The sequence below is a fragment of the Callithrix jacchus genome, chromosome 2 (genome assembly GCF_049354715.1).
Source record: "Callithrix jacchus isolate 240 chromosome 2, calJac240_pri, whole genome shotgun sequence".
Classification (NCBI taxonomy): Eukaryota; Metazoa; Chordata; class Mammalia; order Primates; family Cebidae; genus Callithrix; species Callithrix jacchus.
The window spans coordinates 162,130,307-162,158,077 of NC_133503.1; the positions used below are offsets into that span (position 1 = coordinate 162,130,307).

The 27,771-nt window shown below is 39.8% G+C and overlaps 1 protein-coding gene across 2 annotated transcripts; it reads left to right on the forward strand.

The window, feature by feature from the left end:
* Positions 1–485: 485 nt before the first annotated feature.
* CCL28 (C-C motif chemokine ligand 28) lies at positions 486–27,430 on the forward strand. 2 transcript variants are annotated; one of them, XR_618044.5, is made up of 4 exons: positions 486–621; positions 18,165–18,291; positions 24,018–24,269; positions 27,004–27,430. XR_618044.5 is itself a non-coding variant. In XM_002745020.6 (3 exons), the coding sequence occupies exons 1-3, from the start codon at positions 558–560 to the stop codon at positions 24,208–24,210; spliced, it is 384 nt and encodes a 127-aa protein (XP_002745066.1). In that variant the 5' UTR covers positions 486–557; the 3' UTR covers positions 24,211–25,021. The 2 variants fall into 2 exon arrangements, 1 of the variants encoding a protein (XP_002745066.1); XM_002745020.6 differs by lacking the exon at positions 27,004–27,430 and having other exon boundaries at positions 24,018–25,021.
* The last annotated feature ends 341 nt before the right edge of the window (positions 27,431–27,771 follow it).

Below are 27,771 nucleotides of genomic sequence, written 5' to 3' on the forward strand. Positions count from 1 at the left end.
AAGACCAGAGTGGGGTTTAATATTCCATATCTTTCCACAAAGATAATTTTTTATGACTTGTCACCCTTGTCCTTAGAAACTTATGGTTTCCATAAGCTACTTAAATACTGACTGATTATACAATGGGTCTCAATAGAAGTGTCCATCAGAATCACCTACGGAGCTTTTACAAAATTCAAATGACTGGTTTCCTACCCCAGAGTTCCGGTTTACAGATCAGAGAAAAAGGAAAGTCATGTAGATTGATTTTTTTTTTTTTATGTTTCCCAAATGATTCTGATGCACACCCCAACTCACAGTGACCCTGCCAGCTGCCAGATCTCTGCTAACATTCCCTGATTGCCAGGCAGGGTGAACTCAGGAGCTTGATAAGTTGGGGAGGAGCCTGGTCTTAAGGAAAGAAACATGAGAAATAGATACCCTGAACACCTCCCAGGGTGGGGCCACCTGGTTACTTTTCCTCTACACTTTCTCTGTGCCCAAGTACACTTTTAGCCTCATTTCCTGATCGAACAGCCTCACTTGTGTTGCTGTCAGTGCCAGTAGGACAGGCAGGAATGCAGCACACAGGACTCACCGTCATGGCCGTGGCTGTCTGTGTGGCCCTACGTGCCTCAGAAGGTGAGTGGGGGCACTGGCTACTTAGGCCTCCACTGGAAGGGGGATATCTCCCAAATCTGTGCTGGAAGGCTTGAGGTGGGCAGGAATATCTATCTCTTCAAGCAGGAGTTTCCAATTGATTTCTGATTCTCTATAAGAGAATGACATAGGTTTAAATTCTAGATCTCCAAGACGTTTCAGGAAGGTACCTCATTTTAATAGGCATACCAGCACTTTTTGCCACCTGTAGGATGAGGTCCCTCCATATAGGTGCAACTTCAAACTGTGTTTCCTTTTCTGACAACAGTATCTTAGAAAATCCCCAGCTAGAGGCTGGAGTAAAGCCCTTGCTATTCATCTGTCTTCCTCCTCACCCCAGCCTGCTAAACTGTCTGAACACAAGTGTGCACATTCCCGGAGGGAAAGACAGACTTGACCAGCTGCGTTCAAGTTAGGTAAGTTGTAAATTTCCTGAGAAAAATCCGCCCCATGGATACAGAAAACTGAAACTTCAGTCTGATCTTTAGAAAGGGGAGCAGAGCTGAGCACAGTGGTGCATGCCTGTATTCCCAGCTACTCAGGAGGCTAGGCAGGAGGATAGCTTCAGGCCAGGAATTCAGGATTACCGTGAGCTATGGCTGCACTGTGAATTGCCACTGCTTTCCAGCCTGGGCAACATAGTGAAACCCCATCTCTTAAAAAAAGAGGAGAGACAGGGTTGGGGGAAGGAAAGGAAGAAAGGAAAGAAAGAAGGAAAAAGAAAGAAGAAAAGCAGGATGAGGGAGATTGAACCATATAAATTGTGTAAAAGGTCATTTAAATTGTGAGTTGCTAGCATGTATATGGAGATTGTAACTACATTTGAACTAGAGGGAATCTCTTCTAAAGTAGCACTCACTTTATTTAGGAAACCCAAAGTATCAGTACTTAATACTTGACCAATGACTCTTTCCCATTGTCATCTTTTCTTTAAGCTTTACCCTGAACAGATTCTCTAAGTCTAGAGCAGAGGTGGAATATAAGTCTTCTTGGTCTGCTTTTTAAAAATTTGAGCCAATATTTTAAAACTGAAAGCTTTCTCACGTACATACTTATACATACACACATACAAACTGGATTTTAAAGCTTCTCTTGAAAAATCAGATCTGGCAACAAGGATTCCACCACACCGTGACAAGAACGGGCTAAAGCAGACGAGCTTCTGAAGTTTGCTGCATTAACTGCCTGGTCCCTGCAGGCATTTGCTTAGGGACTCCAGTATAGTCCATTAATGTACTGGGCTTATATAAATAAGCAGCAGAAAAAACCTGGACCCTCTCTTCTCAACTTCTACTGATCTGTCTATCTTATCAAGATAAAGACAAAAGTTTGCCACATTATGTTTCTGTAACATTTGTCAGAAAATTCACCATTGTGATGTTAAAATTCATTTTCACTATTTCTCAAAGGTCTGCCTAAGGCTTTACTCCTAGCTTTGGTGATTCCACCAACTCAAATTGTTTACATAAAACTTCTAAATGTGTGCCTCCCTTGCAGCTTCCTGACCTACTCCCACCTGTCCCTAGAGCAGCAGCTCTCCTACAGAAAAGAAGGGAGGGAATGGCAGGTGGAGAAGGCAGAGGGTAATGAGGAAGGCTCTGCATACACAGGACCCAACTTCACATGAGACCGAGTCTTGGTAGAGAAGGTAGGGTGGGACTGCAAAAGGCAGAGGTGTGAAAAGATACGGCTGTCGGCAATAATAAGGAAAGGGAGCTGAGAGACCCAGCAATAGCCTGTTGGCTTAGTCTCAGTGCTTTACCTAAGGCAGTTTGGGCCACACAAAAATCACATTGCCTGAGAAACTCCAACTTTCTACCATTTAAAAATAAGTGATACTGGGTAAAAATACACAAGTAAGCCTAAGAACAGTTGTGGAACAGAGGGGTAACGCCACAGGTATTCTTAGCAAACTTCCACTCAAGTGTCCATGTAAGCGAGGTGCCCTGTGGGAGGCACTTAAGTGATTCTGGCTCCAGGGAGGGGGTGGGAGACCAGGTAGAAAGGGAGGAAGGTAGAAAACATGCAACAGTGCTGAGGACACGTGGCCTTGGCAACGGAAATAGGGAAATGGCCTGTGCCAATTTGGAACTTTGGGAAATATATTTTGTTTTCTTCAGGCAGAAAGCTGTTCCCTTATCTTAATGGTGTCTTAAATGGCTATCTTAATGTGATGGCTCAGTAACTGACATTCCCAAAGTGTTTTGCATAAATCAGAAAGCAGGTGACTTTATCCATAATTGAAAACCTTGGATTCTGCCCAAAGGTAGGGCACACTCCACATCTGCTGACGTGGCTGCTGGTTCACAGAACTCAATACTGAATCCATAAACATGTCTATCATCCTGTTTCAGTGGCCCTGAGCCAGATTATTTAAACCCACAATCTAGGGCTTTGTGGGCCCGGCTGTTTTTATTGTACATTAAGATTAAGGCTCACTTGTGCCCAACAGATTCAAGTTAGGAGGTTTTGCTTCAGTGAGTCCCAAATTGTCTTCCCACTGACAACCTTTCTGAGAGTACGATGGTTACTGAGTCACACCAGTAATTGCTAGAGATGTGCTGTTTGCATCCTAAAACTTTTATCTTTTGTTTTAATCATAAGACACTGGCTAGGGAAGGTACCACGAACATAGATTTGTTACTCAATGTTGTTCTGCACAATTAGGACTCTCCATTTCACCAAGAATGGTCCTTAAGGGGTCTGACATAATCTGCCCAGTAATCTGCCTTCCTTCAGTTTCTCTGCAGGTGTAGGTGAGACTATAGGTGCATGCACCACACCTGGCTAATAAAAAAAAAATTTTTTGTAGAGATAGGGTCTCACTATGTTGCCCAGACTGGTCTCAAATTCTTGGCCTCAAGCGATTCTCCTGTCTTGGCCTCCCCTCCTGTAATCCCAGCACTTTGGGAGGCTGAGGCAGAAAGACTGCTTGAGCCTGGGAATTTGAGGCTACAGTGAGCCATGATTGCACCACTGTACTCCAGCCTTGGTGACAGAGTGAGACCTTCATCTCAAAAAAAAAAAAAAAGTAAAAATTTACGAAAACAAAAATTACCGAAAAGTCACAAAAATTAAAGAATTTATCCTAACATTATTAAAGTTACAAATATTTAGTATATATTTTTAAATATAAAAATAGAATTAAAAAAAGAAAGTCCCTCTTCATCATTCCTTTAACCCTTCTCCCCTCTCCAGAGGGTTCTGCATATCCTTCCAGACTTTGCTCTCAGCATTTAGAAATAGGAACCCACACCAATTTTTTAAAACAGAAACAGGACCACAATCTACATATTGTCTTAATACATATTTTTTCACTTCATCATAGATAACAGTATAGCTATTCAACACAAAAAGTTATTTCTGAAAATCCGCATCATTCATCTTATACAAAACATTTAAACTTTCCAGAACAATTGGGAATGCTAATGTTCTTTATTCATTCATTATTAATATCAATCAGGGTACTATTAGGAGACAGAAACCAGATAATTTGAAAGTTTAATATGAACAAATTATTAACTATAACAAGAGATAGGCTAGAAAGAAAGAGAATTTTAAGGAATGTAGGAGTAGCAGATATTCCAAGGGCTAAAACAGATCACTCGAGGAAGCGTTCCTGCACCCCTACCCTGTCCAGCTGAGATCCAGCCATGGCTCACCAAATGGCAGAAAAGTCACCTAGTCTGTACTGGCAGAACATGCCGGATATCTGCCTTCTAGTTTGCAGGGGAAAATACTTCACAGGGAAGCATCTCACTGGAGGCACTGGGCTACAAACCTGCCTGCAGGGGTGCTGCTAGTTGTCATGCCCTGCGGGAGCCTGGTGTTGGAGAAATCATAGCACTGGCAGGAGCTGGGTCTACAGGAACCTGCTGAGAGAATACTGGAGCCAGGAAGGAAAACCCCCATCTTCCTGCAATATCTCTTCAATATCTTCTACAGATAAGTTTAACAATGTGCCAGCTAGCCATGGATAAAATATTTAAGGGCACATCTCAATTTCATAGAACAGGCAATTAAGGATGAGTTTGAAATGAAGGGAAAATAAATAAAGTGGTGCATTTCACAAACACTTAATGGGCACCCATATACTTACTATGAGCCAGGGACTGTATTTTGCATATTGTCCCACATATATCTTTTTTGTTTCCATTTACTGAGGGCTATTTGTCACTCCTGTTCTAAGCACTTAAATGTACAAATTCATGCAATCTTCACAATAACCCTGAGGTAGGTGCTAGTACCACCCCTATATTATACATAAAAGGATTGAGACATAGAGAATTAATTCACCCAAGGTCAGCTAGTAAGTAGCAGAAGCCGAATTTAAACCTAGTAGTCTCCACATGCTTAAGTACTCTGCTACAAAGTCTCTCAGGATGTTTTCATAGCACACAATTATCCAAACCCCTTCAAGTGGTCCCCTGACCACACTCTAGTGTCTATACCACGTTAAAGCAAAGAAAAATCCTCATCCACTCTCCAAGCCCCCAAACATAATCCCAGAGTTCCAAAAAGTATCTGGGAGGACTTTATTTGGGCATAGCAGTTTCATATATCATGGACTGGTGAGTTCTTTCTGCTCCCTAAGTGACAACAGTGGCCATCTGTTGGCCTCCACAGCATGATCTGGCTACATTAAGGTGTGAGGTCCGTGAGAATGGAGAGATGTGTTTTAACCATATTCTGAACATTATGTGTTGCCCTTCTTAAATTGCACTCATAGTCTTGAGACATTGCTAGCAGCTAAGTGAATCTTTTATATCGTTTTTACCTTTCGTTTGCAAATCCTTTCTCCAATAATGGCACATACCTTTCTTTACTGTTTCTATTTTGCTGTGCTCTCTATATAGTACCAGTGCTTTTCAAACTGCATTTCTAATCAGCTCCCAGGTGATGCCATTGTTGTGGCTCTGGAAACCACACTTTGAATAGTGAGAACCCATATAACATGTCCAAGTAAGAGAGGAAGCTGTTCACCTCTCTACAATAGCAGGATCCTTTCCTTAAAACCCAAAATCTGCCAGGCACAGTGGCTCACACTTGTAATCCCAGCACTTAGGGAGACAAAGGTGGGAGGATAGCTTGAGTTTAGGAGTTCGAGATCTGCCTGGGCAATACAGTGAGAACTTGTTCTAAAAAAACAAAAAAACAAAAAAGAATCTAATTTTTGTATCACAAATTCGATGTGTAGTGCCTACAGTTCTTGAGCACTGACAGATCGATACAGCCCTCTAGTGACCAAAACTGGATCATAGACAGAAGCAAAACAGGGACTCACATTCCTGGAAAATCATCCATACACTTAATACTGGGAACAATAATGACAACAATTCAAAACTAATAGATATAACATCAGAATAAGGCTGGGTGCAGTGGCTCATGCCTATAATCCTAGCACTGCAAAAAATAAATGTTTTTTTACATTAGCCAGACATGCTGGTATGCACCTGCAGTCCCAGCTGCTTGGGAGGCTAAGGCAGGAGGATTGCTTGAGCCTTGGCATTCAAGGCTGCAGTGAGCCATGATCGCACCATTGTACTCCAGCATGGTCTGGGCAACAGAGCAAGACCATTTCAAAAAAAAAGAACACCATAATAAGACAAATGGGAATGGCTTTAATCAGTTACTAAAAACATCTTTAAAATATTACATATAGCAAACAAATGATTTATCATATTGACTGACCCCTAGTTACTTCAATGCACTGGGATGGTACCTATGAAAAGCACTGTGCAATTGTAGGTAATTTGGGACATAAGACCTTGACCAAAAATTGATAATCTTATTCATAGAAAAAAAGCAAAAAATATTTTTGACATTAAAAGCCTTAAAACAGGATAAAAATGAAACACTGATAAGATCAGAACTTAGTTCAGTCCAAGAAACTTATTTAGCACTAAGATCAGATAATGTGCAATGTGGTGGGGGTTACAAAGATGCCCTGTCGGAGCTTACAATAAAAAGACAGTCATATTAACTCTTAATTTCATACATGGTAAAGACTAAGATATAGGAAGGCACAAGGTACTGTGGGACTCAGATTCAAATGACAACATTGGAAGAAAGTAGACAACTGAGAGGCTCAGCAGTCCAGAAGCCAATTAATGAGGTCCTGAACTAAGAGTATTAACAAGGATGAAGAGGAGATCTGAAAATGTTCAGGAAAATACAATCTACAAGATTTTGACTGGCTGTGGGAGTGCAGAAGAAAGATGGAATTACACATGGTTTTTTGGCTTGGATAACACTACAAAGTGATTAAATGATATGAGAAAAGGAAAACAGTAATAGATTTAAAGTGGCAGATGACGTCTTCAGTTGGCACTCTGCTGAGTTCGGGGTGCCTGTGAGATATCCAAGTGCATGTTCAACAGCAGGTCAATCTACATCAGAATACTTGGGTAGAGGTAAAAAACATTTTAAAGTTACTGACATAGTAAACATTTTAAAACATGAGATGTGGAAAGAAAAGAGCAGTAGGTTAAGGATGGAACTTTGAGAATGCTAACTATTGAAGAGAGGCCAAAGGAGGATGTATTCAAGAGGGAGAGAAAGTAAGTTCTCAATATTTAGAAAACTGGAGAGACTAGTAAGTAGGAATATGGAAATGTTCAAGGAAGGAATGGATAAGTGTTAAATGCAGCAAAGAGGTCCAATGAGACAATGTTAGAAAAATGTCTGTCTCACTCTGTCTCCCAGGCTGGAGTGCAGTGGCACCGCATCGGCTCACTGAAACCTGTCTCTTGGGTTCAAGTAATTCTCCTGCCTCAGCCTCCCAAGCAGCTGATATTACAGCCGCTCACCACCATGCCCACTGATTTTTGTATTTTTTAGTAGAGATGGGGCTTCATCATGTTGGCCACGCTGGTCTTGAACTCCTGACCTCAGGTGATCCACTCGCCTTGGCCTCCCAAAGTTCTGGGATTGCAGGTGTGAGCCACCAGGCCCAGCCATGTCTTTATTGTAGAGGCAGAATCTCACTTTGTGCCCAGGCTGAGCAGACATTTTTCTAACATTGTCTCATTGAAATTAGCTGGGCATGGTGGTGTGCACTGGTGGTCCCAGCCACATGGGAGGCTAAGGCAAGAGGATCACTTGAGCCCAGGAGGTGAAGTTTGCAATCAGCTGTGTTTGGACCACTGCACTCCAGCACTCCAGCTTGGGTGACACAACAAGATCCTGTCTAAAGGGAAAAAAAAAAGTCTACTAACTGCTAATTGTAGGCTCCCTGAGGGCAGATACTAAGCCTAATTCTTGTACACTCAATGTCTGTGACAAAGACTGATACAATATAGGCAGCACCTTATAAATTCTAGAATTTTACTGATGTGACAATCACTTTCATTAGTAAAATAACATACTTAATTCAAAAAGAAACATGTTGGTACTAGATATTGTAGAAATTTTCCCAAAGGAGCTTTTTCTGGACCTAACTCAGACTAAATTTTTAGCAGAAAAATATTAATAAAGGAAATATGGAAAATATAGAAGCAAAGAAAAAGGAAGATTTAAAAACGCAAAAAAAAAAGAAAAATAAATTTAAAGAATACAAACCAAAAGATTAGTGTAGCAATGTCAGTAACAGAAAAATATGATTTAAGCAAAAAGCTATAGAGGAATCTTACCAAAAGATAAAAAAGTTCACTTCACCAAAAAGCTTCCTCTAGGGCCCAGACTCCTGTGACGCAAGAGAGGAGATTGAGTCGTGAAAATGCGGTCAGATTTTGCTTTCATTTAAAATTGCAGCAATTTACTAATCATAGACTTTTTGCATTAGTTTCTATTTTAAAAAATATTGCATCCAAATATTGCTTATTTTCATTACAGAGTTCTTTTGGCGGTCCCTTAAATTCTGCACCTGAGGCTCATGCCTCATTCTAATCCTGGCTGTGGACCAGGAGGGTACCTGGGCTGGGCGACTGCAAACATATCCCCAAGTGATATAGCACAAAAGTGAACAGAACTGTGAGAAAAAAACAAATGGCATAATCCCAATAACAGTGGGAGATTTTAACATACCCACATCAAAAACGGATAGATCAATCATAAAAACTAGTGAGGGCTTACTACAACTAGTATTCTCCTGAAGATTTGTGAAGCACAGCCGGCGGCGGGTCCTGGGCTCCCTGGCTGTCTCCCCCAGGTTCAGGCGTGCCCTTGCGGGCGATGTGGGCATCTGGGCATGCGGCCGCCACCCTACCCTTGGTGTAACCCTTGTTATACTCAGGCACCTTCTTCACGCAGTGCTCTCCCCACCCTGACGCGCCGCCCACAGGAACCGTCCACTGGCTTAAAGAAGCCTCCCCACCGGGTCAGTGGCGCCAAACAGGTTTCTCCAGCGCAGAGGCCGGAAGGGCCGCTGGACGTCGCCCAGGTAAACGACGGCCCACGCCATTTCTGGTTTCTGTCACTTTGTACTTCATCTCTGCTTCGGCTCCCTCAGGCGGTTTTCCACTTCAGTCTCTCCTGCTCCAAGGCCGCCACAATTACAGATAGGAGTAGCGACAGCCGCAAAGCACCATAATGTGCTTTTCTTTATGTTTTTTCGCACGCTTTGTTTCCTCTGATTTTCCTTTCCTGGGTTTTTTAGTTGAACACACGTTTTTTTCGTATGTGTGTTTTAAACAAATTTAGAGATAAATTTAACTGTATCCCACTGGTTATAATAAATAGTACTTTTACTGTTTTTCAGAATAAGATTTTGTGGTTTCCTCTTTAACCCGTGAGTTTAATGCTTTGTTTCTAAGCACCTTATATTTGTAAGTTCATAAATATATTTTATTATTTAGATCCAAACATTTATTTATTGTTAGAGAGACAAGGTGTCTCTCTGTTGCGCAGGCTGCAATGCAATTGTCAAGAGGCTTGTGAACCAGAGCAACTCCATCTTAAAATAGAAGCTAGGTAAAATGAGGTTGAAACCTACTGGGCTGTATTCCTTAGGTTAAGGCATTCTAAGTCACAGGATGAGATAGGTCAGCACAAAATACAGGTCATAAAGACCTTGCTAATAAAACAGGTTGCAGTGAAGAAGCCAGCTAAGTCCCCAAATCAAAATGGCCACAAGAGTAACCCCTGGTTGCCTTCACTACTACACTCCCATTGAGGCAGGAACAGCGAGAAACCTCTCTAACACGGGACTGAGGAAAGAAGTGGCTTTTTATTCAGCTGGGAGCTGCAGGGGGCTACAGCCTTATTCACGAGCTCCCCGAGAAGCAGCTTCTTTCCCCTTTTGTAGGCTTACAAGGCTAAAGGGGAAACTGAGGTGAAACTATGTCATTGTCAATTGGCTGGATGTCTGACCTTACAATCTTTTGGCTTCATTGAATTGTTAGTTCATATGCAGCGCAAGCGAGAACAGGCAGGGGAGGGGGCTTACAGAGACAAAACAAAGGCAGTAAATTATTAGTTGGCAGAGGTGTTTCCAGGAGGGAGCCTGGGCCATGCAAACATAGGGGCATGACCCTCTGCTGGGCTCCAGCCGTAGGGATAACATTCATTTGCAACTCTTTTAAGGCTTACAGATAACAGAGACACTGGGAACCAAAAAGGGAGTCAGCTCTTTGGTATTTTATTTTTTTCTCTTTTTCACCCTCCTTCCCATCTGAAGGGAGGAGGTGGAGGCCTGTGAGGATGGGATGGGGAGGGAGTTTTCCCTCTCACATCAGTGCCATGACAGTTTACAAATGCCATTGCAATGTCAGGAAGTTGCCCTATATGGTCTAAAAAGGAAAGGCATGTATAGTCCACCTTTTGTTTAGCATATGATCAAGAAATAACCATAAAAATGGGCAACCAGCTGCCCTCAGGGCTGCTGTATGAAGTAGTCATTCTTTTATTCCTTTGCTTTCTTAATAATGCTTTCACTTTGCACTGCAGACTTGTCCTAAATTCGTTCTTGTGCAAGATCCAAGAACCTTCTTTAAGGGTCTGGATTGGGCCACCCCTTTCCTGTAATGAAATGGCAGGATCAAAGCCTCCAACTCCTGGGCTCAAGCGATCCTCCTGCCTCAGCCTCCCAAGTAGGTGGGCCACCATGCCTGGCTAATCTTTTAGATTTTGTGTAGAGACAGGGTCTCACTCTGTTGCCCAGGCTGGTCTCAAACTCCTGGCTTCAAGCAATCCTCTCACCTTAGTCTCCCAAAGTACTGGAATTACAAGTGTTAGCCACCACACTTGGCCCAAATTTTTAAACTGTTACTTTGCACAGCAACCTTCTCTTCAAACACCAAGAATTTTAAAAAGGAGTCATGACTGCAGATACAGTAAGATAAAGCTATGAAACTTTGTGAGAATAAAGTAAAAATTGTGGATAAAATAAACAATTTCTTAGAAAATTGATATATCAAATATATATACAAGTAAGCCAGTAACAAATCCAACTTAAACATCTTTCCTCAGATACCAGGCCTAGATAGTTTTTGAGGTTTTACCAAAAATTGGAGAAACAGAAAATCTTTATCTTATGTAAACTCTTTCAAAGGATGGAAGAACAGAGAACACCACCCAATGCATTGTTGACATTAACATACTCTTTTTACCCAGAACATGGAAGGATGATACCAGGGTATAAAAGTATAGATTAATTTATGAACAGAGGTGGAAAAATCTTAATAAATAGCAAATCATATGCAAGATACAAAAGTTAATATATTATGACTAAGTATGGTTTATCCCAGGAGGGCAAGGAATAAAATAGAGTAATTCATCACAGCAATTTAAAATTATGTACTGAACTTTTGTTGGAAATAGATGCTTGGTGCCACAAAGAAAAATTAGCACTGTGACAAAGGATTTTTCAGCAACGCAATTTTTACTTCCTGGACCACAGGAAGGGTATGCTCACTAGCCATTGTGCCACAAGACTACTATGAACAAAGGAAAACACAGAAATTTATCCCTTATGCATTTGGGGTCATCCTTACTGCTGTGTCTGATCTCTGTTGGTTGGAGCCAGACCTTGCAATTTAAACTAAAACCCAATTGGCTAATAACTTAAAACTTTTGTAAACAGGTAAAAGCAATGGAAAGGTGGGACATGCCTGTGAGCATGTCCAGCAAGGCATGTCCAGCACAGATATCTTGGTTAAAGTACAAGAACGTAGAATGTACTACGTGCCTGTAAGCATGGCATATTTAACAGCTACATAGGATAGGGCTTACAAAGTTATTAGCACACTTATTCTTTAACAAGAAAGAAAACTTTAAAAAGGAACTTTTCTACTTCCCACAACTTTCAATGGGCTAGGCACTGTTCTTGGCATTTAGCAAAGTAACAGATTTTAAAAGAGAAAAGCCTTTATTTCCTACACAGGAATTGAGAAGAAAGAGATTAAAATTACTATTTACCTATAAAATCAAGAGTATCTACTGCAAACAATTACAAATTAAAAAATTCAGCAAAGTTGCTGGATACAAGACAACATTAAATAATCAATAGAATTCTTATACATAAAAATTAATTAGAAAAAAAGTATGTTTTAAAAGCCCATTCACAATACAACAAAATCTATTAGGTACCTAAAAATAGGTCTAAGATATACAACATTATCTTACCATTTGAGTCAAAAAGATCTTGGAGGAGCAAGAAAACCTGTATAGCTAGAGGATAATTTCATATTTATGAATAGGAAGACAATATTTTTCAGCTCTTAGTTGTAAACTTAGTAAAATTTCAACCACAATTTCTGAGATTCTTGCAGAACTAAGCAAACTGATTCTAAAATTTATATGAAAGGTGAAGGATCAAGAACAACTAAGACAATTTTGAGGCCTAAGTTGAGAGGGGAGACTTGTATCAAGTTCTGAGATTTATTAAAAAGTGTCTTAGTTGAGACATGTGGAATTGATGCAGAGATAAATAGTACAGCATGAGACAGAAGAAGAAGCCCAGAAACAGACCTATGTGTTTGTGTAAACTTGAAGATTTAAGGAATGTCTACATATCAGTGAGATGAGGTGGTTCTGTTGTGGAAAGAGAACAATTCTGCCAGTGAAAGATTCCTCTGTACTAACAGAGGAGGAAAAAAAATACTATTGAGTAAGCATTAACATATTTACAAGCAGGTATGGCAGCACAAAAGTGACTGTGAAATTGGAACAGAATTTTCCATAACATAGCAGAAGAAAGAATAATAACTCCTCATCTCAAAAAATAACAGGGTTGCACCCTGTGACAGTTTCTACACGTCTTATGAGAGACCCTGAGCTAAATCCAGAGGTATTTTTAAAAATATATCTGGAGGTTATTTGGCTCTTGACCTTGGATATATAGCTATTATTACAAAAAGTAAAGAGTGGGCTTAATCCTTGTAGAGATTTAGCTTAATCCAAAAGTAAAGATTCAGATACACTAGGTCTTCAAAGAAACTCATCTTAAGAATGGAGGAAAGGAAGCTGGGCACTGTGGCTCACACTTATAATCTCAGCACTTTGGGAGGCCGAGGTGAGTTGATCATTTGAGGTCAGGAGTTGGAGACCAGTCTGGCCAACATGGTGAAACCCAGCTTCTACTAAAAATACAAAAATTAGCCAGGCATGGTGGCGGGGGCCTGTAGTCCCAGCTACCCAGGAGGCTGAGGCAAGAAAATCACTTGAACCCAGGAGGTGGAGGTTGCAGTGAGCCAAAATCACACCACTGCACTCCAACCTGGGTGACAGAGCAGTACTCTGTCTCAAAAAAAAAAAAAAAAATGGAAGAAAGGGATGGGTGTGGTGGCTCATGCTTGTAATTCTAACACTTTGGGAGGCCAATGTGGGTGGCGGATCCTTTGAGTCCAGGAGTTGGAGACCAGCCTGGGCAACATGGAAGGACTGCTGTCTTTTGAAAAGGCTTTTTAAATTAAAAATATATACATTTTAAAAAGTGGTTTCTTTGCCATTTGTAAATGGAGAAAACCATTTCATTTACCACTACATTTCTGAGACAATGGGTATTCTTATGCAAAATTTTTTTTTCTGACTCATAATCTATAAAAAATAAATTACAGGGGTAAAAAAGCTTTGCTTTCTAAAACAAAATGTTATTTTTATGACATCTGACTATGGGAGGATTTGCTAAATAAGATACAAATTGCAAACTGTAAAGAAATACTTCAAAATTAAAAGATACACTACCAAGGGGGAGAAAATATTTTCTAATTACTGACCAGAGATTAGTATTCCAAATATTTTATAATTTGAGTTCTTATCAATTTTTTAAAATCTGTAAAAAAAAATAGCTGGCAAAAATGGGATTTGGTAATTCAAAGAGAAAATATGAATGATTAATAACTTACCAATAAGGGAACTCGAAACCGCATTAAGGTACAATTTCACTCCCATCAGACTGGCAACATTTTAAAGTGACATTATGAAAAGTTGCTGAGGATGTGCAGAAATGGAACTCTCATCAAACTGGAGGTATGAGTGTAAATTTGTATAATCATTTTGAACAGCAATTTGACAGTATGAAATATAGTTAAAGATGCATATGCTACAACCTAGCAATTCCATGTGTAAATTTGTTCCCCAAGAACAGTGATTCTCCAAGTGTGTTCCAGGATTAGCAGTGTCAGCATCACCAGGGAAGTTATCAGATATGCAAATATTGGCCTGGCACAGTGGCTCACACCTGTAATCTCAGCACTTTGGGAGCAAAGTGAGGTGGGTAGATCACTTGAGGTTAGGAGTTCAAGACCAGCCTGTTCAACATGATGAAACTCTGTCTCTACTAAAAATACAAAAATTAGCCAGGTGTGGTGGTACATGCCTTTAATCCCAGCTACGTGGGAAGCTGAGGCAGGAGAATCACTTGAACCCAGAAGGCGGAGGTTGCAATGAGCCAAGATAGCGCCACTGCACTCCAGCCTGGGCAACAGAACATGACTCCATCTCATAAATAAATAAATAGTAAGATATGCAAATGTTAAAGCCTCCTCTCAGATTTACTGAGTCAGAAACCTGACGCAAGAGATGGATTTGATTCTGATGCAAATTAAAGTTTGAGAACCACTGCTGTAGAGAAATTCTCACTCAATCCCCAAGGAGACAGCTAGAAAAGCAAATAAAGTATAACTTAAGGTCTAAAAAGTGCTGCAATGTATGTATTCAAATTCCAGCCCCACCATTTCTTTCTTGGCCTTTTGATCTCAGGAAGTTATGTAGTTTTTCTGTATATTATTACCCATTTATAAAATGGTGATTAATATACTTTCTTCTGCATATACTTGCTGTGTAGATTATATAAATTAATTCACACGTGGCAGTTATACTAGTGCCTGGCACAGAGTAAGTACTCAATAAATGTCTGTTATCATTAGGATGTTTGTTGTAGCCTTGAGTGTAACAGTAAAGTACCGGAAACAGTTACTTAAAAATAAGACTGAAGGTAAATGTGAAAAAGGTTTAGCATTAATAGCATTTGGGTGATGAGTATATAGGTGTCCTTTATTATTCTTGGTACGTTCTCTTCTCCTGTTGAAATGTTTCACAAGGAATGGAGAATAATAGTAAAGTCATTCACATCTACATTTCCACAGAAGTATTAGTTTAGGTGAATTTTCATGTCTTGATTTTTAAAGTTTCCATAGAAAGAGGTTACTGAACTTGTGTTATTGGTATAAAATATAAAGCTTCCTGGTCTCAAAATACTTTTCATGTCATCCTCCTACAGCTTGCTTTCATAAATTATAAATTCCCACCAAATTTGCATGAATCTGCCTTTTCCACATTTGTATCTTTACACCCACTGTCTCCTCTATATTTACTGCCCTATTCACATTCTATCCATTTTTCAAATGCCACCTCCCTGATAAAGATGGACCCAAGTCTCTATGTCATAATTTATCTCTTCTGCCTTTCAGTGTTCCAGATCTCATTCTGTTTATCACATAGCCCTTGCCACATTTTCCCAAATGTTAGAAATGTCTTCTCCCTAGTTTGTTTCACACTCACTCTACAGAGGCACATCATTATTTTTAATGGAGCAAAAGTTGATACAATCTCAAAAATGTCAGAACAAACTGATTTAAATATGATTTAAATACTGATTTCAGTTCAATGAATAGACACATTAGATTCTACCCATGGAACTCCTATACTCTTGACTTCACTGTCTAGTGAGCAGAAATTGTGGTATTCTGGGTCCCCACTTTCATGCCTGGTAGTAATTAAAAAGTTGCTGCAGGATTTCTCAATCCAAATATTCTTGACAATTCTGAAATAGTGGGTCTGGGAGAAGGATACTTTCCTTCTAAGAGTCTGGGGGAAAGTGGTCTGATAGTGTAGGAGGGATGATCCCTCTCATAACTGGAACCTTTACTCCCAGTTTTGCGGTTCCTCTGCTGGGCATCTGCTCTGGATCCATTTGAAACCCACACTGGTGGTTGCGCACTTCCTCCAGAGAACTGACCTTACTGCCTGTTCTCAGGCCAGCTGGGAGACACATCTGTTGATCTCACAAATCACTTTTCAGAGAAATTTTGGGTGGATCTGTTGGGCTATATCCTTCCTAAAGCAGAAGGAGTATCTCCAGGAGGGGTTAGGGAAGCAGTTGGGGGTGGATCAGGCAAAGCCTTGCAGTATACCTCAGATCCTTGCTCATTCATACCTCTGAACTTCACTGCTTTATCAAGCCCACTCTGCAAAGCTTCTCTTATTTGCAGTAATAAGCACATATTTCTCTTCAGGGGAACCCCTTCTTCACCATACGGGTTTGTGTTTGTGTGAATTCCAATTCTGGAACATAAGCTGGTTATTTCCCATTATATTTCTGACCAAAGTGGTCTTTGCAGACAGGTTTTGGCCTCCTCGATCTCTTATCAGCTTGCCTCCCCAACTACCTCTCCAACAACCAGTGTTCAGTATCATCTGAAGAAAAACTATGCAAATGTTGAAGAAATGTCATATAGTCCTCTTTTACAGCCTGACACACTGAAATCTCTCCTGTATGGAAATTCTGCGGTCATAATTGAAATGGTGGGAAGTGACTGATGGTTCTTCAAAAATGGCAATATTCTTACAGGAGGATGCAGGAGGGGACCTCTAGGGGGCGACGTTATCTAACAGAATTTCACAGTTGTTTTATTCGGAATTACCCAGTTTACGTTCTCCGTTGCCTAATTTCCCGTGTCCTCTCCAAAGTTATTTTCTGGCCTCTTATATTTTCTGCTTCCTCTGGAGGGTACTGGTTGCACCTACTAACATGTAATAAATGCTGGCCTGCTTCTTGCCTTTTGATAGTTTATCTGACTTAGATCAAGTGATCTCCAGCTGAGTCCATCCTACATTTATATTAATATTTGAGAAATGCAATCCAGTTTAATAAGTACATATACAACCCCGGTACTTTTCTGGTTTAAAACTGTTTGAATTAATATCAGCACTTAGATAACTCAAATTCCTAAACACACAGATTTTCTTGTGATTCTTAATTGCTACCATGTTTCCGAAAGTACGCTTCCCATTAGTGTTGCTTTAGTCACAACTGATCTTTGAGGCTAGTAACCTTTCATCTGTCTACTTTCAGGGTCTGGCATAGTGATTCACATATAGTGAGATGGGTGAATGGGTGGGTGGATACGTGGACAAACGCAATACCTTGTTCGGGATATTAGGAGTTTGACCTGGATAATAGGCAGCACAGCGTAGCTAAAGAAAGAAACAGTTTTAGGAAATAAATGCATTAATAAATGTAGGAACAACCAGTATTCACACACAATAAAAGTCTCCATTTTAAAGCATAAAATTCAGTGGTCTTCAATATATCCACAGAATTATGCAATCACCAATATTTAATTCCAGCACATTTTCATCACTACAAAAAGAGATATTTGTACCTGTTAGCAGTCACTCCCCGTCCTCTCCTTTCATTCCTCCCTCTCCATTCCTTATCCCCCAGCCACTGGCAACCACTAATCTACTTTCTGTCCTTATGGATTTGCCCATCCTGGATCTTTCATATAGAGGGAATCATACAACGTGGCCTGTTGAATCTGGCTTCTTTCCTGTATAATCCCATAGCACTTTGAACATATCTCTTTAATACTTACCTTGCTGTGCTGGGATTATTTGTTTCTGGCCTACCTCCCACTGGACTATTAAGAATCACAAGGACAGATTAGGCCTTGTTTATTTCAACATTTGAATGCAGAGCTCAGGGCCTGTCACAGAATGAGCAATCAATAAACATTTGCTGAACAAATGATGCTTTTCCAGTTCCAAAATGCATGAAACACCATGTTGACCTCACTCCTTTCATCTCTGATCAGTCTGCAGTAACACCACAATCCTTGTCTGCAACTTTTTTCATCTCTTTAATTTTTTTTGCATTTGCCTAAATTTACATTTTCTCTCTCACAAATACAGCTTAAATTCCAGAAAGTGGGGGCATGTCCTGCCTGAAGTCTGTATTCACAAAGCTACGTTTGCCCCTTGTTTGTGTGGATTAACATTCTGTTTCTCTGAAATCTTTATATGAGAAACATGCCTGTGTTCTATAAACTGTAAGATTTAACATTTTCTTTCTTTTCTTCTTTTAGCCATACTTCCCATTCCCTCCAGCTGTTGTACAGAGGTTTCACATCATATTTCCAGAAGGCTTCTGGAAAGAGTGAATATGTGTCGCATCCAGAGAGCTGATGGGGACTGTGACTTGGCTGCTGTCATGTGAGTTCTCTTCAGCAGGGAGGTCTGAACCTGCGCAGTCATTATTTCCCTGACCAACAAGTAATAGGTTGAAAGGCTTTGCTTGTTTTCAACATAAAAATAATCATCCAAACAAGGGAGGGAAGAGTAAATATTCTGTCCTTTAGCTTCAGGCTCCCTGGAGTAAATTCATAGTCTCTCTGTGTAGGGATGTCCTGAGCCCCACACCAGTGCACTATCTACGTCCACCCTATGGTGCTGTGCTTAGGACTAAATTCCCCCAGTCACCAAAAAGTGTCCATGACTTTCCTAAGCAAAACAAAATCCCCCCAAAAAGATGACTCTGTTATATTTCACGGCTTTTAACCTTTTCCAGTATATGGGTTGCTGTCATTTCTACTTTCTGAATTGATCAGGAGGATATTATAGGTTTCAAAAAGGTAGACCAGGTGTGGCAGCTTATGCCTGTAATCCCAGCACTTTGGGAGGCCAAGACAGGGGTATCGCTTGAGCCTAAGTGTTCAAGACCAGCCTGGGCAACATGGCAAGACCCCTATCTCTACAAAAAAACTTTAAAACTAGCAAGGCATGGTGGCATGTATCCTATAGTCCCAGCTACTTGGGAGGCTGAGGCTGGAGGATCATTTGAGCCCAGTTTGAGGCTGCAGTGAGCCATGATTGTGCCACTGCACTCCAACCTGGGTGACAGAGGAAGACCCTGTCTCAAAAAGCCACCGCCACCACAAAAACAAAAAGACAAAGAAAAACGAAACAAAAAAAGGTTCAAAAAGAAGCATGGAAATATCTGTCAAAAGTGCTATATGCAATCCAGTCACAAATGCCAATCCAATCTGTGCTTTTGATTCCGTGGTGTTGGCTCATGGTGAAGCCTTCCACCCCTGCCCCTGGCTCAGTTATTAAAAGTTTTGTTTGTATATGTACTTAACATCTCTGTGGAGGCTCTAACATCTGAACTGCATTGGTATTTAGCAAATCTAGATTCTGACAACAGTGCTGTGAGGAAGACATAAATGATCTCCCTATCACACACAGGAGATAGCTGTGACTGAGATTACCCAGTTCACCTGTGTACAGATTGTGAATGTCAGAAACGGGATATGAACCCAGGTCTCCTGGTTCAGAACACTGTATGTCTCCAATGTCATTCTAAAGGAGTGGTGGGATTAACCATAAAATGCCCTCCCTAAACTCCACTGCATCTGAGTATCAGACATCTCCCTGGCATGCCGGTTTTAACACCATTTGTGGCTCCAGGTGAGGCTAGTGAGCCATTCCATGCTCTTTGGGCTATAAATAAGCCCATTGCTTATGCCTGAGCTCCTGAGTCACTCAGAAACCTTGTTCTTTCAGTAAATTCAACAAATATTTATGAATTAATGATTATGCACTAAGCACTGTCCTACGTGCTAGGGTGCAGTGGTGACAAAATGGGTTCTGCCTGCCTAGAGTCTCCAGGGGACTCTTTATCCAGCTGGGTTCTGCAGATCAGCTTAATGATTTGAGATGGTCTCTGGAACTTGAGATGTATCCCCCCCGCCGCCCTTTCAGAGGGATTTATCCCTTATTCAATTTTGAGGAAAAACGGCTCTAAGACAAGGGTTCTTAAAAGTTCAGAGGAAGTTTGTAAGAGGTCTGTTGAAAGACTTTCATCAGGTTAGGGGCTGTAAACTTCCTGAAATTTTTGTGTATGAACATGTGAGCATTTTTAGAAGGTCCGTAAATTTTATACGATTCTCAAATGTTCTGAGATTAAAGTTTAAAGATCACGCTCAGGGTCAGATGTAGGGGAGGAAACAATTCTTGATCCAAACTTGTATTAAGGCATGAGTGTCTTTGTGGGAGAAGGGAGAGGACTGAGAATTTTCTCAGCATCTCCTCAGTTCAAGTTACCACCTGGCTCCATTTGGCTCAGGTGGTTTAGTCTTTAGGAACCAGCATCACCCCTGGCATTCCAGGGACTACATACCAATGAGGTGCCTTCTGAGGGGTGCTCCAAGTTCCCAACTTCTTTGGAAAACTCCTTGGTATATGTCTGGCCAAGATTCTACCAGTTTTTTATTTAATCTCAAAGAATATTGTTGGTAATAGAGAGTAAAACATTCATAGACAATTCATGGATAGACAATGCTCTAGGTAGTTAGAAACAACTGGATATTTGTGTCGGGTGGACACAGCTAAACTAAATCTGTCTGAACCTGCTCCAGTTGCTCTGAGAAACTCCACATTTTCAACTCCTCTCAATTCCTTCCACCTCGCTGGCATATATCAGCTCAGACTTGAAGCTTGAAACTTGTAAGGGCTCCAGTAGGACTCACAGAAAGGCTTGGAGAAAAAAAAACAGAGGAAGTTTCTGGAGGTTATCCAGGGAAGCTATTGGTAACGGTATTTTCAGGGACATTTCTTTGGGATAAGCAGGTATCAGAGATCTGAAAGGCATAGAACAGAACTGATGTTTCACTGTGACAAAGTAAAATATAATCAGAAACTTGAGTCTTCATTTTAAAAGCGACCCAATTTTAATTGAAGAGGAACTAGGAAGCCAATCACTTAGATCTAAAAATATTTACTTTATTCAAGAAGAATTTGTGAATTGACCTTCCTGTGCTAAGAAACAGAGTTGCTATGACCTAATATCAAATAAAATCAATTCAACTCTGTAGTATTTTTTAACCACAAATTACAGATCCTCTCTATTGTGTTTCCTGATGTTCAGCATAAATAGATAAAGATTCTCTTGTTTTCAGATTACGTTAGTATGGAGCATGTTTTTACTTATCTAAAATATAGTCCCTTAACCCTGACTGGGCAAAAAGACTTTAAGGATTGAGAAAGTATTTAAGACGCAGAAAGCATTGATAACACTGGAAATATAATTCCCAAGTAGCATGTATTACTAATAACAATTAATTAATTAATATATATAAACTTACTGTAAATCCACTAGGCTTCTTTTTCTTTTCTGCCTAGAAATAGGTCCTTTGTTTCGTACCTTATAAATGATCATTGTAATTTTTGATGCCTGAGACAGCAGCTTTCTTGTTCAAACTCCTCTACACTGATTTCATTTTATGAGCTTCTGGATGTTTCTGAACATAAATACAATAAAAAGTTATTTATCTTGGGCAGAGGGCTGAGGATTCTTGATCAAACAGACATTTTCTGTTGTGAGAAAATTTGAGGTTTTTAAATAGAATTATCTGGAAGACCTGAGTAGTTTTTCAGATGTGGTTGTGAGGCATTGTTGTGTGTAGAGGAATGGGTAAAGAAATAAAGTTTGGGGGATATTAAAGGTAAATCTCTATGGCAGGGCCGCCCCTTTATGTCCATCAGACTATCTCCAGCTCCCTTCCTGTGAGTTAAGGAAAAAAAAAATCGGAATTGGCCTCATGATTTCTTACAGTCAAAACTCTCCACTTACAACCTCATGATTGGGGATTGGTGCCCATCAGAATATGGATGTAAAGAGTAGGGAAGAGAATGTGGAATAGGCCGCCTTTCCAACATTACTTCATCTCTTTCTATGCTGGTAGAAAATATGTGGGATCCAAGTAGAGGTTTATGAAATTTTTAAACTTTAGGATTTTAAAACATCATAGGATCTCAGATTTGGGAGATGTGTTCTGGTAGCTGATTTTTTCCCCCCTTGAATTACATTGAGAGGTTGCTTCACCAGCAAGTCTTTGAAAAAGCCCACATGCTACTTGTTGCCTGTTTTCCTATGGTCCTCCACCTCTCTAAATCCTCTGTCTATATCTCTCCCATCGGGGTCTCTCCTTCAGCCCCAGTGCCAACACCCCTCCCTAAATCCCATCTCTCTTATTTTTATGATGGACTTGAGTCCTAGGTCTTTCCTATGTAACTTATAGGCTTATCTGCATGTCACTGAAATCTTTTTTTTGAAATGGAGTTTTGCTCTTGTCGCCCAGACTGGAGTGCAGTGTCACGATCTCCGCTCACTGCAACCTTCGCCTCCCAGGTTCAAGCGATTCTTCTACCTCAGCCTCCCAAGTAGCTGGAATTGCAGGTGGACACCACCATGCCCAGCTAATTTTTGTATTTTTAGTAGAGACAAGGTTTCACCATGTTAGCCAGGCTGGTCTCTAACACCCGAGCTCGGGTGATCTGCGCGCCTCAGCCTCCCAATGTGTTGGGATCACAGGCGTGAGCCACCCCTACACAGCCTGCATGTCACTGAAATCTTTATCTGCTCAATTTCTTTCTGACATCACAGGGATAGGCAAGAGTTTTAGTCCTTTAGAAAGAGTAGGAGCATCAATGCCAGTTTTTTGTTGTTGTTATTGTTGTTATTTTTCCTATGCAGCAGTGCTACAACCATGTTTTCTCCTATGATGGCAAACCACTGACCATAGTGAGAATTAGGTGTTGTTTTTTTTTTTGAAGGCTCCTATCTAATACACATAGGGAATATATTGTTCTGTTATTAAGATGCTCCACTTCATTCACATTAGTATTCCCCACATGCTGGCTTTATTATGTTAAAGCTCATTTGTAACTTTCCCCCCATTCTCCCCACTTTTCTCCCATTTCAAGAGTCCCTACATTAGTTGATAATGATTCTACTTGAGTCATATAGAAAAATGGCAGCCTACTCTTTACACCCCCTGTTTTTTCCCTGAATAACAGGGTCAGGAGTTTCAATTTATCTGGACACAGAAATATTGTATATGTAGAGCCAGCAGGATTTGTAATGTTTGATGAGAGATGATGACTCCTCATGGGAAAATTAGAAGTCACAATATCTTTTTCAATAAAAAATTCTTCTAGTTACCAGAAACTGTGGATGCTGCCCTAGCATTCTCCTAGCCCACTGTGAAAACTTCATATAGAAAAATGAAAATGAGCGTGGTGGTTCATTTCTGTAAACACAGCACTTTGGGGCCTGGGTGACAAGAGCAAAACTCTGTCTCACCAAAAAGAAGAAAAATGAAAATATGAAAGCACATTCTGAACTGTGGTATATATCTATATTATATTAAAATGCCTAGAACATTTTCAACAAAACTCTCCTTATTTTGAACAATTTTTACTTCATACTATGATGGATTACTAAGTTCCTGCTATGAAAAGGCCTTTTCAAGACACTTCTAGACTATTCCTCCTTCAAGGAGCATAACTCCAGTAGGAGAGATGAGACAAGTACTCAGGTAAAAGTCAGAATAAACTAAGTGCCAGAATAGAGGTAACTCTCACCATGGAGAATCAGAGGGGAAAACGGACGGCATTTAGCTGAGAGAATCTACAGAAATCTTACAGATCAGAGAAACCTCAAACCAACCTTAAGGATGTGTTTGGGATGGACTGTGAGGATGAACTGGTTTTGTTGGGTGAAGCTTGAAGTCAAGGGAGAGAACTGTTTTTACTTGGTTTTTATTATTGTCTCTTTTCCTCCTTTTCTTCTTCCTCCTTTTTCTCCTTTCTTTTATCCTCCTTCTCCTTATCCAATTCCTTCTTCTCCTCTTCTTTCTTTTAATATTCTGCTAATATCTGAGGACCCACAGGCAGCAGTGTTTGTAAAGTCAAAATTGAAACTTGAAGTGCTCAGCTTAGAATTCGCTTCATTTCTACACTGAATTCAGAAATTTAGTCTGAATTTCATCTCTAGGAGTACAGCGTCCCAAAGTGGGAACTGCCTGTAAGCCTCTGAGAAGTTATTTATATGTATTTTCTATCAGTGACTTACTTCCTTTTGCTTCCCTTTCTAACAGCCTTCATGTCAAGCGCAGAAGAATCTGTGTCAGCCCGCACAACCATACTGTTAAGCAGTGGATGAAAGTGCAAGCGGCCAAGAAAAATGGTAAAGGAAATGTTTGCCACAGGAAGAAGCACCACAGCAAGAGGAACAGTAACCGGGCTCATCAGGGGAAACATGAAACATATGGCCGTAAAACTCCTTATTAGAGAGTCTACAAATGAATCTGCAGAGACAATTCCTCAAGTGGACTTGGCAGTGATTGGTTGTAAGTTTATCATCTGAATTCTTATTGTCAGACAACAGAACAAAACAAAATATTGGCTTTTAAAAAACGAATAATTGTGGGGTATGCAAATGTAGCCAATAATATACTCAACTGGAAAATGAAATGAAAAGATACTACTGGCTGGGTACAGTGGTTCATACCTGTAATCCCAGCACTTTGGGAGGCTGAGTCAGGAGTTTGAGACCAATCTGGGCAACATAGCTAGACCGCATCTCTCCAAAAAAAAAAAAAAACAAACAAAACCAATTACCCCAGCATGGTGGTACTTGCCTATAATCCCAGCCACTTGGGAGGCTGAGGTGGGAGGATCACTTGAGTCTGGGAGAGTTTGAAGTTGCAGTGAGCGGCCTGGGTGACAGAGTTAGACTCTGATTCTAAAAATAATAATAATAATACTGCTTATCTTCATATAATATTTTAAGAAGAGCATATAGATATAACTTCTCCAACTTTTTAATTATAGTTTTCCAAACTTATAGAGAAGTTAAAAGAATGGTACAATGAACATTTATATATCTTTCACCTAGATTAATCATTGTTAATAGTATGTCATATTTGCTTTCTCTCTGCTCCTTGTGTTTCTATATAAAATACTATACATTTTTAAATATATCTTGTTTGCTAAACCATTTGATAATAAGTTGCAAACATCATGACACTTCACTTCACCCTAATTTGTTTTTGGTGTTGTAACTTGACATACCCTAAAATAAAGACATTTTCCTACAGAATCACATTGTCAGTTTAATACCTAAAAAATTAACAGTTTCATCCAATAAATTCCATATTCTAATTTTCCCAGCTATTTCAAGAGCATTTTATGTAGTTTTTTTAATCCAGTAATCAATGTTGACATATATATTAATATTGCAAATAATTATTATTTTTCTTTAATATCTTTCAATCTAAGAAAGTTCCTTTGCCTTTTTTTCCTTCTTCCAAAAGCATGGACTTTAAAAAAAGAATCTAGACCACAATCTTTTCCACAATCTGAATTTGTCTGATTATTCTTTTTTTTTTTTTCATTTAAAAGCCCATTGACACTATGAAGAATCAACTAATGGGCAAAATAACCAACTTGTGTCATAATGACAGGATCAAATTCACACATAACAATATTAACCTTAAATGTAAACAAGCTAAATGCCCCAATTAAAAGGCACAGACTGGCAAATTGGATAAAGAGTCAAGACCCATTGGTGTGCTGTATTTAGGAGACCCATCTCACATACAAAGACACACATAGGCTCAAAATAAAGGGGTGGAGGAGGATTTACCAAGCAAATGGAAAGCAAACAAAAAAAAAAAACTGGGGTTGCAATCCTCGTCTCTGATAAAACAGACTTTGAACCAACAAAGATCAAGAAAGATAAAGAAGGGCATTACATAATGGTAAAGGGATCAATGCAACAAGAAGAGCTGACTATCCTAAATATATATGCACCCAATACAGTAGCACCCAGATTCATAAAGCAAGTTCTTAGAGACCTACAAGGAGACTTGGACTCCCACACAATAATAGTGGGAGACTTTAACACCCCACTGTCAATATTAGATCAACAAGACAGAAAATTAACATTGTGTTTTTTAAAAACTGAAATAATTACATTCTATGATAAAATTATTTTGACATTAATATACCATAAGGCTGTCAGAAACCTATAATATCTTTACATAAATAGATTTTTTTTAACTTTCTTGATTTTATCAACACATTGTAATTATACAAATTTATGGGGTACAATTTGATGTTTTGATATATATGCTGTATAATGATCAAATCAGAGTACTTAGCATACTAAAAAAAATACAGTGGCATAAACATATAAAACACTCTACACAATAGACATACATACACATATGTGTACGTGTACGCACACACACACACATATAGTTTTGCTTTTGTAGAAAATTAGTGTCCTTTCTTTTTTTCCTCCAACATTATCACTTTGCTCTGTGTTGCTCTAGTTTTTTTAAAAAATCACAGTGTTTATCAGAAAATAAGGTTTGTAGTCCACTCTGCCTATGGAGTAGCCATTCTTTATTTCGTTACTCTGCTAATAAACTTGCTTTCACTTTTAAAATAGCAAAAAGAGAAAATAAGGTCTATAAATAAGATTTTGCTGGAATTGAGCAGAGAGTTTTATCCCTGGCCCTCTCCCCAAATCTGATGGCAGGCTATTGTTTCAATTACCTTAGCCACTTTTTCTTTTTCTCTAAACAGAGTCAGGGAGTCAACTGGGGATGGTGATTCACAAGTCTCAATTGCTCTGTGAAGGCTTTCTTGAGTGGCTTCTATTTTCTTTGTAAACCCAAGATTGCAATAAGGTGTTCCTCTCCCTTTTATGGGTTAGCAGCAGTTTCTTCCACTAATCTATGAAAATTCTGGAAAAGAGGTATGTAGGTTACATGAGAGAGCCAGAGCTTTTGGGGAAAGAGGTACCAACACTCTAATCTGAGCTGCTGAAATTGGAGATAGGGAATCTGTCAGGGTAACCCCCTAAAGTCTGCTAGCAGGCAAAGCACCAACTACCACAAAGGTAAACTCACCTGAAGGGCAAGTGCATTCTCAGTTGGTCACTTGGGCTTGACACAAGGGGCTCAGTGCATGGGCATGGAGGTGGATTCTTTCTACTTCAGTGAGTGGTTAAGAGCCAAAATTCCCAAGACCTTGCCATTCAGGGTATGAAATCTGAGCCTATGTGTCTTTCAGGACAGCTGCAACTGTGGAGCCCAGTCTTGGAGCACATGAACCTGGCTGTGTGTCCAGTAAGGACATCATCATCTACTGAACCATGGTATTAGAAAAGCCTCGTGACAGCAGAGCCATATCTAGTGTGTTCCCTGTTCTATTCCTGGTGCCTAGCCTACTGTCTTGTATGTAGAAGGTGCTCGGTGAATACTTCATCATAAAAGATGGCAAATTCAGGATCTGGAATTCAGTAATAAAACACTGTGGTAGCAACCACAGCAACCATAGCAACCACACTGGTAGACTCAAATCTTTCTCTACCTCATATCTGGAAAACAAAAGTGCCCTGCTTTGGACTGAATTCTTGGACTATTCAGGTGGAGGACATAAAGAGACCTTGAAAAGGAAATACTCTAGTTCTTGTAAATAAAGGTAAATTGATTGTCAATGAATTGTCTGGAAAAATAAAAGTTAGTGTATGTGCACCCCAAGTAAGTAGAACAAGTCGTACCGGTTGCATAAGATTAGCATTTCAGGTATCTGAATCACGTAGATTGCAGATGACAACTGCAAGGTTCTGATTCCCTGAAAGGACATGCCTGAACAAATCTTATTTTAGTTGGATGAACCACTTAGTACACATATATCAATCTTTTACTTTAGAAATAGCTTCTCATTCCAAAATAGGCTTAAGTTACTTTTCAGGTGTAAAAGGAGAAACTCAGCATTTCTAGTCTCCAAATCAAATGTTAAAATCAGGACAATTTCTCCATATTGCTGCATAAGAAA